Source organism: Cavia porcellus, unplaced genomic scaffold (genome assembly GCF_034190915.1).
Source record: "Cavia porcellus strain 051 isolate PalLab524CR breed Dunkin Hartley unplaced genomic scaffold, mCavPor4.1 scaffold_31, whole genome shotgun sequence".
In the NCBI taxonomy this organism is placed as follows: Eukaryota; Metazoa; Chordata; class Mammalia; order Rodentia; family Caviidae; genus Cavia; species Cavia porcellus.
The window spans coordinates 27,438,878-27,455,466 of NW_026947514.1; the positions used below are offsets into that span (position 1 = coordinate 27,438,878).

At 40.1% G+C, this 16,589-nt stretch overlaps 1 protein-coding gene across 4 annotated transcripts in view; it reads right to left on the reverse strand.

Moving 5' to 3' along the window:
* The window catches only part of Ylpm1 (YLP motif containing 1), an 80,812-nt gene extending 64,557 nt beyond the window's left edge, over positions 1 to 16,255 (reverse strand). For 2 of the 4 annotated variants that reach the window (XR_010044751.1, XM_063240787.1), the window contains exons 1-4: positions 15,214 to 16,255; positions 3,759 to 3,992; positions 2,742 to 2,921; positions 145 to 1,124 (exon numbers count right to left, since the gene is read on the reverse strand). Coding sequence is in view for 3 of the 4 variants with exons in the window: in XM_063240787.1 (XP_063096857.1) it covers positions 145 to 1,124; positions 2,742 to 2,921; positions 3,759 to 3,992; positions 15,214 to 16,074 (2,255 nt within the window). In the remaining variant the exon portion in view is untranslated. The remainder of the gene's footprint in view (positions 1 to 144; positions 1,125 to 2,741; positions 2,922 to 3,758; positions 3,993 to 15,213) is intronic. The other 2 variants (XM_063240786.1, XM_063240788.1) reach the window with 2 other exon arrangements.
* Between the last annotated feature and the right edge of the window lie 334 nt (positions 16,256 to 16,589).

A 16,589-nucleotide genomic window follows, 5' to 3' on the forward strand; every position in this document is an offset into this window, starting at 1 on the left:
AACAATATTACCACTATTAACTGTAAACTAGGAAAGTGTATAAAAGTACCAGGACACAAAAATTAATAAATTAGGCTTTTGAGTCTATCAAAGTCTGTGCAATGTAAGTCAACAAATTGCCAAATCAAAACAAAGCAGACCTACCTTGGGCCTCTTGGACCTTCCAAGTAACTGCTTCTAGGAGGATCTGGAAGCAGTCCACCTGACCTCACTGGTATGTCCTTGGCTGTAGTAATCGACTGAGATGGAGCAGCTGAAGATTCCCCAAGTCCTGGCTCAGCTGAGAAGGAACCGTATGGCAGAGTAGACTTGCTCAGAGGTTTAGAATTCATTTGTTCTGATTGCATTGGAGGGTGGTAAGCTGATGGTGGGCCTGAACCAAAAGACACAGGAGTGGGAAGCAGTGCTGGCCTAGGTTTGTCTGGAACTTGTGAGCTCTGAGAACCAGAGGCCTGTGGGACTGGGGCTGCTGTTAACGGAGGAGGTAGCCCTTGTGGAACACCAGGGGGAGGTATTCCTGGAGGAGGTGTGGCTGAAGACAGTGGTGGTGGGAGAGGCAGGATGGGTGGAGGTGCCCCTGAAGACAGAGAGGGTGGAGGGAGGACTGGCGGTGGCCCTGCAGAAGACAGGGTTGGTGGGGGAAGAACTGGTGGTGGCCCTGCTGAAGACAGAGATGGAGGCAACCCTGGAGGGGGCACAGAGGTTGGAAGAGAAGGAGGCATCACGGGTGGGGGCATGGCAGGTGGTGGCACAGTGGCAGGCAGGGCAGGGGGCATCACTGGTGGTGGCAATGATGGAGGCAATACTGGAGGGGGCATTGTTGGTAGAGGTGGAGGCATCTGAGAGTATGGAACAAAAGGAGGAGGCATTGACATGTTCCCCATGTATTGGTTCTTCATGTTCTGAAATGAACTGACTTTCTCCTGGAGATAGGTCTGGGTGGCCTTCATGTGTCCCTGCCACGTTTTCCACTGCTTTTCATATTCCTGAAGCTGATCTTTATGAGGGTAAGAATGGAGCTGCTCCTCCCACAGCTGAAACTCTCGCTCCCACTCTTGGTAGAGATGTTGAAACTGCTGCTGCTGCATCTCATAATGCCGCAGCTGTACATCTACAGACATGGTCTACAAATAAAAGGATGTAAGTTATTTCCAGACATTCACAAAGAGAATTAATCATCAGCTAAAATATTAATGAATCAACAGCATGTGAAGCCTTAAGAATTTAGAAAACAAAGACTTTAGGAGGCTACGTATAAGCTTTCTAAATTCTTTCAATGATGATCACTCTTCTTTCTTTCTTTGGCTTATTTAGCTAACTTATCATAGAGTTGGAAAAATCAAATACTGAAACAAATAGCTACATTAGCGGTATTTTTCACAAATTATTAATGCATTCATATGTAATGTAAGTAAAATTACATATTAATATTGTATAATATAGATATTACTTATATTTTGTTATATACTATAAAAAAATATATATATATATAAACACACACACTTATTATCTCTGGTGATACTGGGGATTAAACCCAGTGAGTACTGAGCTACTTAAGTGCCCTTTTCTAAAGCTATTTTTAGACAGTTTCACCAAGTTGCCTAGGTTGGGCCTGAATTTGCCATCCTCCTGCCTTCACCTACCTACCACAGTGCTGTGCTACTATGGCTGGCTAATTTTCCAAGGTGTTTTTTTTTTTCTTTTTGTACGGCTATTGAACTCATGATCTCATGCTTGCCAGGTAGGTGCTTGTGCCACTGAGTGAGCTAAATCCCTGGCCCGATTTTTCAAGTTTTTAATATTACTAAGGATCATTTTAAGAACTTAAAAAGTGATCTATTACCAGAGATCTACAGATACAAGATTATATCTCAAAGACACGAAGACATATGGCATAGAGGTACATGCCTGTAATCCTGCACTCGGGAGGCTGAGGCAGAAGGATAGTCCTGAATTTGAAGCTAGCTACATAGCGGGTTCAAGGCCAGCCTGAACTGCATAGTGAGACTCTGCCTAAAAAAACAATCAATAAAAAATAAAAAATAACATATGCTTCCTTAGTTGTTTCTGGTGATTACTTCTTTATTTGCATTGTATCCAAAAATGCAAGTTATTTTGCACTTTTGTGGTAAAAATCCTTTGTTTTATTTTTCTGAGAGGTAATGTTAGAAATTGAACCCATGGTCTTTACCCTGGGTACACACACAAATTTTTGTTTTTTGTTTTTGTTTTATCAGACAAGGTCTTGGTATGTGATTCGGGCTAGCTTCAAACTCAGTGATCCTCCCCAGAGCTGAGATTACACACAGGCACCACCGGATCTTGCTAAAATTCCCAATTCTTAAATACCCCAGGAAGAGTACTCTAACATCTGGCCCAAACTAACATGATCAGGAGACTCCAATCTACCCAGCCTCCCCGAGAGATACCACTATACCTACACAATCCTCCAGGCAATCTGACAGGTAACTACTTGGACACCCCTTGGGAACATCTAATTGTTAACATTCGATATTTTTAGTCCTTTACATTCAAATCTCTTTCAGGAATAAATCCTTGGGCTGGGATTTAGCTCAGTGGTGTAACCACCTGCCTGGCAGGGTGAGGTCATGAGTTTGATCCCCTGTACCAAAAAAAAAAAACAAAAAAAAACCCCAAAAACAAAAAAACAACCTTCTAAGGAATAAATCCTTTATATATTCTTGGTATAATTCCTATCTGCCAGCTATAGAAGCACTTGCCTGTAGATGTGGCGGCTGCTGTATAATCTGCTGGTACTGCTGTAGGATCTGCTGTAATTGAGTATGTTTCTGCATTATCCCCTGATACTGGAAGCCAACTCGATGTTGTTGGTGCTGTTGCCAATGTGCTGCTGCAGCCTGCAACTGTTTTAACCTGGCATCCTCTTCCGGGTCCTCAGACTAAAGGTAAAAGAGGATAGATTTTTTGAGTATGTCAATGAAACAGAAACAAAATTAGTATTTATAAATGTATTGTTAAGTCCACAATCCCTACAACTCAGGCTGCTCAAGAAAACTACTCTAGATAAAGCACACAGCCCTATATGTATTGCTATCATGGATACTGACACAAAAGGGTTGTAAGTTCCATAGTCTTCACTGGACTAATCTTACTGTTCCAAAACCGAACTATTTCCCCTGCAGAAAGAGTATCTACCATTACAGTCCTTTTCACTCCATGAGAAACCCTCCAAACCCATCACTTTTATACAATGAACTACAATGTAATTTTATAATTCAGTAATGCTGGGAGAACAATGATTCTTGGACCAATGTGATAAAATCTCATGTTCTAGGCACTGTGCCATGTATGACACACTTCATGCTTTGACAGCTCTCTAACATAGCTATTATGTGAAAATGCCCATTATGCAAATGAGGCAATTGAAGTTCAGAATGGTTAACTTGCCAGGTCACCACCAGCAAAGTGACAGTACCTAGACTACAGCTGAGGCAACTGACCCTAAAAGCTGACTGAAGCTTTCAACTACTGTCCTGTGCTGTCACTGTGAAGACACCCAGGAATTTCCCTTTAGCATTGAGACACACTCAATTAAGAATAGTATCTAATTCTTTAATCTCACATACACCGGGAAAAATTCCTTTTCTAAACTTCATAGGGCAGACAACTGATTACCTCCAAGTGGAGTTTTATAGGTTCTTGAACACATGAAAGTCCGTATTATTTATGACAAAGGTACACACAAATGAATCAGAAAATAATTAACTATAGGTTACCTGTGGCTCCTCAGGTGGGAGAGGAGGTGGTGCCTCCTCCTTTGTAGGTGGTAACGGAGGTTCCTCAGATGAAGGAGGTTCTGAAACTTGACTGGTGGCAGGTCCTGTAACTTCTTTTACTGGCTCTGGTACATCTTTTGCTACGACTGGGCCCTTTTTGTGCCCAGGCAAATGCACTTTTGTCCTCTGCTGCAAACTAAGCAAGTGCTGTCGATACCAATACTGCTGCTGTTCCTACAACAGAAATCATTTTTACGAATTTTAATTGACAATCATTTATCTCTGCAATTTGGTGTTGACAGGACTATATTTGTGCCTACATTCTTGTGTCTATATGTAAGAAGAGACACAGCTGGATGAAACAGTAAAGTTAACAAGATCTTAATGATCTTGAGAGAAAATTTTTAGTTCCACTCCCAAATTTACAGATTTAAATGAAGCTGTATGTATATATGTATGTATATATACATATAGCATGTACGTTCACATACTTCTTTATTCTTTGAAAGCACATGCTTTTGGAGGTAAGAGCAGTCTTTTTGATAAACGATCAAAGTAAACTCTTTCAATGTGTACATCCACTACCTTTTAACTTGCTTTTAGTGGTCAAATTTATCCACAAGGGTCTTATAATTACTGAATATAGTCAAATAGTCCTACCTTTTTTCTCTTCCTTCACTTGTCTCCAGTGCTCCTCCCTCTTTTTTCTTTTTATCTTGGGGGGAGGGGATGGTGCTAAGCTACATCTCCAGTTCCCTAAAAAAAATTTTGTTTTGTCTTTTGAGACAGGGTGTGAGTATGCAGTTCTGGCAGGCCTTGAGCTCACTTTGTAGCCCAGGCTCATCTCAACTCGCAACGATTCTCCTGTCTCTGCCTCCCGAGTGCTAGGATTACAGATGTGTGTCACCAGACCTGGCTCTTCTTTTTTTTAATTTAAAAAAATTTTTAAATCAGGGTCTTTCTGGCTTCGTTGCCCAAATTAGCCTCAAATTTCTGATCCTCCTGATTCAGCCTCCTGACAAGCTGGGATAAAAGGTATGTACCACCAAACTTGGATATACAGTTCCCTCAATCTAACTGTATTCAGATATACATACATTCATGATAATATACTGCTTCATAAATACTTTCATTTATTGAAAAAAAATCTCAGTTTTGACTTCCATATTATACTGAGTTTATTTTCTAGAAGTCTTATTTTGTGCTTCTACTTTTCAGAAATACAAACATTAAATTCAGTATTAACCCTAGGAAATAGTCCATCCTTATTATTTATATTCTGTACTTGCAAATTTGCCTACTCAATAAACTTTATTTCTGTATCTAATATGAATATTTGCTAAGTGTTCCCAGTTATTCACGAGCATGTGGAGAACAGTGCAGACCTGGAGTGGGTTGATACGCACATTCCCAGCTTCCCCATTCTGTTGTAGCCCTCAGACTTTTAAGTATCATTTCATGGACAATTTAGTGCTGTATTTTTTCACATATTTGTACTTTTTGTGGCGATGGGCTGTTTAAAGTGGTCCCTCAGCACAGTGCTGAAGTGCTGTCTAGTGTTCCTAAGAGCAAGAAGCCTGTGATGTGCCCTCAGGAGAAAATATATGTTACACATTCCTCATTCAAATAAGTACTCTAGTAATGCTGGCCCTGAGTTCACCGTTTATAATATATATTAGAAATAAAGTGTCTTTAAATAGAAAGCACATGTAAACAAGGTCATGCACAGGTCCTCAGGTCCTGTGATCTTCATCAGCTCATTAATGAGCTGATGAAGATCACAGGATCTGAGGAATCTAACATTATACTTCCCTTAGGAAAGCAAGAATATTGCCACAAGTCTGATGCTGCCTTAGATTATGTAGTAAGTGTAGTAAGTTCAAGGTTGGCCTGAATTACAGTGAAACTCTGTCTCAAAGAACTATGTAGTGAGATCCTGTCTCTGTATTTCAAATAAAGAAAATCAGTGGTATAAAAAAGCACTAATTAAAATCAATAAAAATATTACCACTCAATTACAGGATCTTCATTATCCTATTTATTATAATTTTGCAGTTACAAGCTTACATAAGGAAAAATAAAACTTGTATAATACTAATATACCCACTAAAAAACTGCCCTAGATACTTATATGATTTAACAGCAACATTTTTCTTTCTTTATTTTTGAAACAGCATCTCACTATGTAGTCTAGGCTGGTCTTGAGTTTATGGCAATTCTCCTGCTTCAGCTTCCTGACTGCTGGAATTACAGGTATGCACCACCATGCCTAGCTTATCAGCAGCATTTCTCTGCACCATGATTATAAGGAGGTAGGATTTTGTGAAAGTGACACTGGTGAATTTCAAACCATACTACTGACAGCTAAGCATCTGGCCAGCTAACAATCAGACAACTTTACAGTAAGACTTTACAATAAGAATTACAAAACAGAATGACCTGAATACTAAAAGTTTAAAAACAGCCTCTGGGAAAATTGATAAAGCCCTAAAATGTCTTCAGTATATCCAAAACTGAAATAACAGATAGGAAATGCTGCCATATAATGTCACAAAAATTACAACAGAGAAATCCAATCCATACTTAATTCTTTAGTCATCCTAAAACTCAGCTATAATTTCATTCATGGAAATTCCTGGCTGGTGTGGGGGTGCATGCCTATAATCCTAATGAGGTAGGAGGTCTGTCCCCAAGTTCAAGGCCAGCTTGGGCTACACAATGAGCTCAAGACCAGTCTAAACCACACTGTAAGACGTTGTCTCAAAAAAACAAAACACCAAAAAATTCCCTACAAAATCCACTAAATATAAAATCTGCTTATTCTCATCACTGAGTTCTTCCCCTAGATTATATCACAATCAACTTCTTGCTATGTTTTATAATAAACTTTTAGCTTTTGTGTTAAATGAGTTCATTTTATGTGGCCATTTTCTAACCCAATTGTCTTTGAAGAAAAATGATTATTGTTAACATTTTACTGTATAACCTTCCCCAATTTTCCAAATACAAAAGGTATACAGAATACATAAGATACATACATTTTTTCACCAAATATACTGGTTTGTTATCTGCTGTTTCACTCACAGAATGTTAATTTGGGGGGGGGATATCATCTGCATTTCTTGTGTCCTCTTTAGCAATGTGCTGGAGCACACAATAGGATGTCAATAAATGGTTACATATCAGCTGAAGACGTTTCATTTAGGTCACTTATCTGTATGATCTCAAACTAACTCCAATCCACTGAGAAGAACGAATTACATCTCACTAACTCCATTTTAAAGTTTTACCTATGACTGTAGTTTTTGTTTTTAATTGCCATATACATGTAAGTATCAGCTCCCAGAATATAACTACATTTACTATTCAACAGTTCAAAATAGCATACTATGACAGCTAATAATAATGTAATATCAAAATATTTTCAACTTTCTTCCATTATTTTAAGAAAGTACTCAATATATCAACAGGCCTATCCCTCAGCTTAAAAATTAGTTCAGTTACTTTCAAACAGAAGTTTCCTTAACTGTTTTAGTTGCTCTGAAAATATCACGAAAAGAGACATGTAAACTAGTTTTCAAAAACCAGAAGGCAATGGTATAGATAAGATTCTTTATCACTTTGTATGACTTCTACTCATGCTTTCCACCTTTGTCTTAGATACACTTCAATATAAGAGCCTTCTGGAGATTCAGGTACTTGGTGAATCACTGACACTATGTTTTACAGGTCAATTTCCATTTAATATGAACCCTATTTTCAGGAACTAGATATAGTCAATCCTAGGACTAGGCTTCATCACATTCTGGAAATTCTACAAAGGCATAATGATGGGATCACTCATAAATGTCCTTAGAGACCCCAAGAGAATGGTAATTATCTCTGTTTTAGTAAGGAAAAGACAGAGCTGAACTGGCTGACAGCTTTAGGAGTCAGTGTTTTCAAAGTCCTACCATACTAGACAATTGCCTCCTCTATGGGGTCCTGGTCATCAAGCGAAAGGAAATCACAGCCTATGTCGTATTTAAAGAGAGACTGAAGAGATTTAAGAACATAAGCATTATTTGCCATAAATATCAGTACTAAAAAAAGATGCCAATTTATTCAAGAAGCACTGACTGACCACTTGGTACTGACATAGTAATGAACTAGGTACTAAATGACCTCCAAGTAGGGAAATGTGAAGGAGATAGGTGTTTGGGTGTAATGTTTTAAAGATCAGTATGAGCCGGTTGTAGTGGCTCACGCCTGTAATCCCAGCACTCGGGAGGCTGAGATGGGAGGATAGTTGCGAGTTCGAGACCAGCCTGGGCTGGTGAGCTCAAGGCCAGCCTGAACTGCATAGCGAGACCCTGTCTCAAAAAAGACAAAAAAAAAAAAAAAAAAAAAAAGATCAATATGGAAGGTTACTTTCCCTGTCCAGGTTTATACATTACAAATACCTCTAATACTTAATAAGCTACATCATATCTTAAAGTGAGAGGAGAAAAACCTGGTAAAATAATGAATCATATTTATATTTTAGAAATTAACTTAAAATGGTTTAAGTATTTTTAAGGTTCATAATCTACTCTAAAAACTAGGGCCATGAGATATGCTTAGTCCCCATTGTAAAAAAGGAAAATGCTCCTTTATCTCTTTCTCTAGCTCCTGCCTTCATTCTCTCTCATGCCCTTTCAGTCACAAACTTCTTGAAAGAGTTGTCTATACTCACCATCCCCATCCTCACCTTCCATCACTCCTCAAATCAATGCAAAATGGCTTCAGTCACTATGAAACTGCTCCTGCCAGGGTTAACAATAATCTACATGTCAGTAAGGGCAAAAGATAACTCAAAATCTCTATCTAGCTTGACCTGTGAGCAGTACTTGACACAGCTGATCGACCACTCCCTACTCCTAGAACAGTGATGGCAAACCTCCGACATGCGTGCCTCAGTGGGCACAGAGAACCCTATCTGCCAGCGCAAGAGCCAAGTTGTGTCAGTATCACCCCAGCCGCCAAGCATTTAGCTTTAACTGTGTGTTGGCATTTTGAGATAAACAAGTGGGTTTTGGGTTGCAGTTTGGGATTCAGTCTCTAACAGGTTTGTCATCCCTGTCCTAGTCTTTCCCTTTACACACCATGGCACTGAAGTCTGGGTTTTCCACCTATTTATGTAATTCAGTCTTTCCTGTACCAGCTTCCTTAGATGCTGCTATTATGTGAGGCTAGACCCAATGCACTTTAATTTCTGTTCTTACCCTACATACACTCCTCAGAAGACTTCCTCTATTTTTGTGTCTTCTATAGTGCCATTTTTTAGAAGCAGGGATATAGCTCAGTGGCACAGAGCCTGCCTAGCAAGTACAAGGTCATGAGTTTGAATCCCGGTACCAAAGGAACAAAACAAAAGAAATACGATGCCATTTTTTATGCTCACAACTCATCATAACCTGCTTTAGGCTCCAGACCTGTATCTATTGATGCGTATCTCCATTTGGAATCTGTCTCACAGACCAGTGCTTTAAGTGTCTAAACACTAACTCTTCATTTCCTCATCTTTCCCAGATGTATTTTTTCCCCTCTTTTTCTAGGCTTCGTTATTTTTATTTTTTGGTGCTGGGGATCAAACTCATGACCTTGTGCTTGCCAGGCAAGTACTGTGCCACTGAGCTATATCCTTGATCTCTCCTTATTTTAATAAACAGGGCCACCAACAATCCAGCAGTCCATCCCAGAAAGCCAAACAAAATCCATCCTACGCCTACCTTGCCCTAACTACTCAAGTAACTATCAACTAAATTCTAGCAGCTAAGTATTTCTCCAGTCTTTCTACTGCTCTCCATCTTGATAATACTGTCCAAATCCAAATCACTGTTATCTCTTGCCTGGGTTACTTCAACAACTGTTCTTTCTAAAGCATTCACTTGCCATTCAGTCTACTCTCCATACTGCAAGTAGAATGAGTTTTCAAAAATGCCAATCAAAGGCTGGGGATGTAGCTCAGTGGTAGCATATTTGCCTACCACGAGAAAGGCATCAGGTTTAATTCTTTTTTTTTTTTTAATTTTATTTAAAGAGAAAAAAAAAGCAGAGAAAGGGTACAAGTTATACAGATTTACAGAAAAAAATAAACAGTAGGAAATCACTAGTTAATGGATTACATATTGTCATCTTAGAAATAATTGTTCAAGTCACAAAATTAAAGCTTGTAAAGTGGACATTCCAACAATGATACTGCAAACAGTTCTGTTCAATGATCCAATAAAACTCAGTGATATCATTTTCTATCTTATACACTTAAATATACATGCAGTTATATAGTTTAGAGCACTTTCTTTTCCTCTCTTTTGTACCAGGTTTAATTCTTGCACTGAAAAATACAAAAGAGTCAATCTATCACATCTGCCTATGTAAAATCCTTCAATGGCTTTCTACTGCCCTTAGAATAAAGTTCTTAAAGATCCTGCCTGATTGGTTTCCTATCTACTACTCTCCCTCAGAGCTTTCAGTAATCCTCACTGAACTTTGAATTCTATATGGTTAATTCTTGCTTATTCTTTAGGAGTCACTTAAAAATTACTTCACAAACGGAGCCCTATACAATTAGGTTAAGGGCTCTCAGTCATATTCAATCATTTAAAAAATATTCCTTCTCCAGCTGGGCAAGGTGACATTTGCCTGTAATCACAGCACTAAGGAGGCTGAGGCAGGAGATCCCCATGAGAGCAATGCTAACCTGAGCTATGTAGCGAGTTCAATGCCACCTTGGACTACACAGTGAGATTCCATCTCTTAAAAACAAAAAAACAAACCTCACCCTAAACAAATTAATTTTAAAAATTATTTTTCTCCTCCATTTGCTACGTGCTAAAGCCTGTGCAAGACATTGGGAATACATTAGTAAGTTAAAAAAAATAAAAGCCGGGTGTGGTGCTGCATACCTGTAACCTCAGTACTCAGGAGACTGATACAGGAGGATTCACTGTGAGGATACAAAGTGTGCTGGGGATATAGTTCAGCGGCACAGTGCCTGCCTGGCAAGTGCAAGGTCCTGAGTTTAATTCCCAGTACCAAAAGAAAAAAAAAAAAAAAGACAGAAAAGTAAAGTGAATTCAAGGCCAGCTTGAACTGCGTAATGAAACACTGTCTCAAAAGGACAAAAAATTAAGGTCTCAAAAACCAAAAAGTCATCTTTTCTAGTTCTTTATGGAACAATCTAATAATGTTTCACATTTTATAATCACTTAATACCCTGTAGTTCTCCTCATTTATTAATGCTACCCTTACTGGGTAGGTGCCATAACAAGTCAGTGACAGCAGGTACCATGTCCATCTTGCTTATCATTTTATCTCCAGAGCTAAGCCAGTACTTGGCACACGGCAGCCAATGAATAAATACTTGAACATTAAATCTATGGTCTAAAAACTCTAATCAAAGTCAATAGCTTTATGCCTGGTGTGGTGGTACATGCCTGTAATTATAGCGCTCAGGAGGCTGAGACAGGGGGATTCTAAATTCAAGGCCAGTCTTAACTACATAATGCATCCAAAGCCAGCTCTGTCCCAACAAAACAAAACAAAACAAAACATCAACAGCTTTACTTAAATGAGTTATTCTGAGAATGAAAGGACAAATCACAATTCATGGGGAAAAACTGTCCATTTTATGTTTTACGCAGTCTATTCTTTTAACAGAGAAAAGTTAAAAGTTAAAAAAAATTCCACTATATTTTTATATAATGTGTTTTACTTAGAAAATTGGGAAATCAATGAAAGAGTATTACATATGTACCCTGTTGAGCCAAGCATGGTGGTTCATGCCTGTGATCCCAGCACTTGGGGGAGCCTGGAGGAGAGGGAATGCAGCAAGTTCAAGGCCAGGATAGGCTACATAATGAATTTAAGACCAGCCTGAGCTGCATAATGAGTTCCTGTCCCAAAAATGAGAAAAAGAAGTATCCTGTCTTTCCTATAACAATCATGTTTCCAATCAAATAGATCTATTTCATGAGTGAAAGGTTTCCTTTACAGAATTTCATACAGTAAGTGGGAAAGAAACAGCAGGGGGGGAAAAAAATCACCATTTTGCAAACCCTAATGAAACAATTTACTCAAGGGTCGGAGATTTAGCTCAGCAAGTGCTGAGTTCAATCCCTGGTACCACCAAAAAAAAAAAAAAAAAAAAAAAGAACTACATAAAATATTAGATACAAGACTAATAGGAAGGGTTATAGTAGAGAAACCAGACTGACTGTCACCACCTGAACCCACTGATCAATCTTGGCATCAGGAATAGTAAGACAAGGCACCTTGTGTCCCACATGATGGATGTAAATGATGTACACAGCATCACTTATACACTACCACTGCCAAAAGAAAGCTGGACTTCAAAGAAGGTTTAACATCTAATTTACAAGAAAAATAAAAGACAGAGGAAGAAGTTAAAAAACACCAGGAGAGAGCAAAGCCAGAATGTGAGATGTTCTCCCCAACAATCAAGGATTTTTCATCAAGTTTAAAGGCATGAGGTAGAAAAAAAGACTAGGAAAGAATGATCTAAAGCAGAGATTCTTAACTCTGAGTGATTTTGACCTCCAGGGTATATCTGGCAATGCCTGGAAATATTTTTGGTTGTCACAACTGGGAGCCTACCACTGGCATCTAACAGGCAATAAATACGGATGCTGATAAACATCTTACAATGCACAGGACAAACCTCCTGTATGTAACGAAGGAGAATTAACCTGCTAAAATGTCTGTTGTGATGAGGCTGAGAAACCTTCTTCTATAATGAATCTTTTGTGTATCCTGATTTGGATTTTGATTTGAATAAACCAACAAAACATTACCAATATCAAGACATTATTTTTAATTGTTAGCATAATGAGAAATCTGAACAGACTGTGTAGTAGATGTCACTAAGAAACCCTTAATATTTTTAGATATTATACTGTTTACGTTAGAAAAGATCTTCTTTTTCTTAAGAGATACCTAAATTAAAAGTGTAGGGATGGTGGGACTGAGGATATAGATTAATAGTAGAGTGCTAATCTAGCATGCATGAGGCCCTGTGTTTGAATCCTAGCACTGGAAAAAAAAAAATAGGGATAAAGTAAGATTTAAAATTTGCTTTGAAATTGAGTGCAGCGGCAGTACTTGTAATCCTACTGGGAGGCCAGGGAGACTCAGAGTTCAGAGCTACCCTAAGTCAATGAAAGGAGGGGGAGCTGTCTTAAAATATTTCAGCAGCAACAATAAAAACAGTATTGGTGAAGTAAACATGGCAACATCTTAATAGGCATCAATTTTAAATGATAAGCATTCATATAAATTTTTCTACTTTAAAATCTTTCCACATAATATAATTCAATTTTCCAGTAGTAAAATATGAATGAAAAAATATGCAGAAGAGTTATCAGAGATCCACACTGGCATGAAGAAATGTTTATCATCTAATAAACCAAAGTATCTTAAGTCTACAGGGTGACAATTCTTGGATCTTACTGAACAAATCTTTGTGAAGGGTCTACAAGTAGCAAGACACTACTAGGTGCTATAGGAGATTAAAAAGATATGGAAGACAGTCTGTGTCTGCCTAGGACCTTAAATCTAAAGAACTGCACCAAACCAGATAGATGACCAGTCATATAGTTTCACCGGGATTCTGTATTTAAGGTTTGTCTTAACATAGTACAACTTTAGGGATAGAGAGGGTTGAAGAAACTGGGATGACTTCTAGACAAGAGATTAAGAAAGTCACAGGCTTACAAGGTCGTCTTTTTAAGGTCCTTTCTTGACTTGGTCCATACATATTCTTCAAGCCTCATCTTCTATCACTTTCTACTTTTCACTAAGGAAATGGAGGCAGTGAATATTCAAGGCACTGAAAAGAATTCATTACAGTCCAAGATATAAAGAAAAGCACAGGTACCTGGGTGAGGCGGCACACAGCTGCAATCACAGCACTCAGGAGGCTGAAGCAGGAGGAGCACCAAAAATTTGAGGCTAGCCTGTGCTACACACAGAGTGTAAGGTGAGCCTGAACTACACAGCCAGATGTCTCAAAAAATAACCATAAATAAGTAAAGAAAAGAAGGAAAGCTAGCAAACAAGCAGGCAAGCAAAAACCTGCATATTTATATTAAGGCCAGTCTGATACACCCGCAAGCCTCCAAAAATACAATTCATTTGTTTCTCAGTGCATCTAAAAAAATGGTCTGGTAGAGGTGAGGAGATAAAGGTCATATTTTGGTTTGAACTGAGTAAGTCTGACAACAAAAACACTGAAAATTGCAGACAGGTAAGAAAGAGAACAGAAATTCTATCTCTATGATACAGCAATGTAGGAGAAATAACACAGTGAGACAAAATTTGGTGTGAGCCAAGACAATTGCTTCCTCTACTATTCTGTCCCAGTATCTTAAGTGTTTTCTCCTGATGATATGCCAAGCATCATCTTAGCACAATTTGCTTCTGTTAGTTTCTAATGCTAAAACCACTATAAAATTAAAACGGTCTATTTCTCTGGTGAACACTTTTTATTTATATGTAACATTAAGCTTGTATATCACATGATTTTTTTTTCTTTTTGAAACTAATGTAGATCAGTAATTGTACAAGTATCTATTTTAAGAAAGCATAACAAATGATCTATTCTGCTTTGGTTCTACCTTCCTTCTCAGGGGAATCCCTTTATTCCCACCACCCTGTCAATCTTTTGTGGGAAGCATCCCTTTAAATACAAGTTTAGAGGGATGGCTCGCTCATGAACAGCTCTCACACAACTTTATTTACTTACATTATTTTCATCATTACAGTAGTAAGACGTAGCAAACTGATCAAGTCTGAATACTATCTTTAAGTTAAAAAAAAAAATGTATTCCTAAATGGATCAACAGACCTCCAAAGGTTCAAATACCTAGAAATTTACCCATGTACTGCAAATACACCTATAAGCGTAATTAGGATGCTCCAGCTTTCATTTGCTAAGAACTCTTAATTTAGGAAGCTGACAGCTACACCTCATCCTTATTTCTTTTTTCAAAGAAGTTAACTGGTCATAAAGACTTACATGCATTTTTATGTCAGCCTTTTGGGAGCTTCCTTTTAATGCTGCCTATCAAATGGAAATCTTAATTTAAAATACAACTTTAAACAAGTCTCTCCACAACAAAAACTAGAAGGTTGATCAAAGGAAACCAATCCATATACAGTACCTGAGAAGTAACTCTTGAGCCACTCCAGTATTCTATGGTGTCTAGACACAGCCTCAAACACTGTTCTTCCACTAATCCACATTTAAGTAATTAAAAAGTTGGGTGTCAGGCCTCTGATTCTTAAAAGTATCCGTTGAAGTGTAAATAAGCTAGTCACTATGTTGGAATTAGGCTAGGCACTTGCAAAAGCCTCCAGGCCCGTTCACTCAGGGCCTTCCAGGTCAAAGACAGGACTCAGGCGGATGTTTCCTTACCTGTGGAGTCATCGTAGAGGGATCTGGCTCAGGAGCAGTTTGCTGCTGTTCAGCACTTTTGTTCTTGGCCCCACTCTCCAAAGGTTCTTGTTGGACAGTTGTCTTATTCCCAGAAGGGACCGACGGTGGTGGCAGTAGCTGGGATTTAGAATGGCCCTGCGAGGGGCGGGAAGGAGACGCCTGAGAAGAGGGCAAGTAGGACTGAGAATGGCTCAAATACGACTGCGAGGAGGAAGTAGAAGAGTAAGAGGTGGGCGCCAGGTAGGACTGGGAAGGTGGAGACTGCGAAGGGGATGGCTGAGCTGCAGGCAGGTAGGGCTGAGACGAGGAAGGGGGATAGTAGGAGGGTGGTGGTTGAGGTGGGGGCATATATGATTGGGACGGGGGCATATAGGACCCGGGCGGTACAGGGGGCGATTCAGGGGGGGAATCCAGCTCCATTGGAACCAAACCAGGAGGTCCATCCCGTTGGTGGTGGAGCATCTGGTGTTTGTACTGCTGCTGCTTCTGATAGCTGAGGGCCGGTCCAGGCGGCGGGGGCATCGGTGGCGGCGGCGGCTGCCAGTCTCCGTAGCCGCCCCCCGGCATTACCGGCGGGGGTGGCAGCGGGGGCGGAGGAAGGTGGTGGGGCTGGAGCACGCACTGCATTTGCTTCTGGTGCATTTGCTGCAGCTGCTGGAGCTGCGCCAGGTGTTGCTCGCGGAAGCTCATGAAGCCCGAAGAGGAGGGGGCCGCGGGAGCCGTCGAGCTCGAGTACCCGGGCCCTGGCGAGGCCTCAGGAAGCGCCACCGGTGGCGGCGGCGGGACCGGCGGCGGTGGGTAGTGGCTGCTCCCGCCATACCGGCCCCAATTCGGATACATGGCGAAAAAGAAGACGCAGGGCTCGTTCTGACGCCGTTACTCGTCGCAACCGACCTCCAGGAGCGCAGAGGCGACGGCTATAGCCGGAACTCGCGGCAGCTATAGGCCCCAGAGCGTGTAAACGGAGCGCGCCAGTGCGCCGGCGCTACCGAGCGGGGGCCCGCGGCCGGGAAGGCGGGGACCATACCAGCGCGACTACGCCTGCGCAGTAGCACCGAGAGGCGAACAAAGGCGAGATAGAGCGACCTTTTGCGGGGTGACTCGCCGTCTCCATCTTTCGTCAAATTTGGGTATTGCATGCACTAGTAGAATGTTCTCATAGAAGCGAGGAACCATAGAGTCTCACAACTGAAAAGGGTGGTAGAGATCCTATCTCTTTATGGGTTCATTTTTGAATGAGAGGGAGAGAAAAAAGAGAGAGGGAAAAAAAAAAAAAAGGACTCCATCCACAATAGCAACAATCTCAGCAGCAGCATCAACAAAAAAGCAAAACAGCAAAGAATAAGTATAATAAG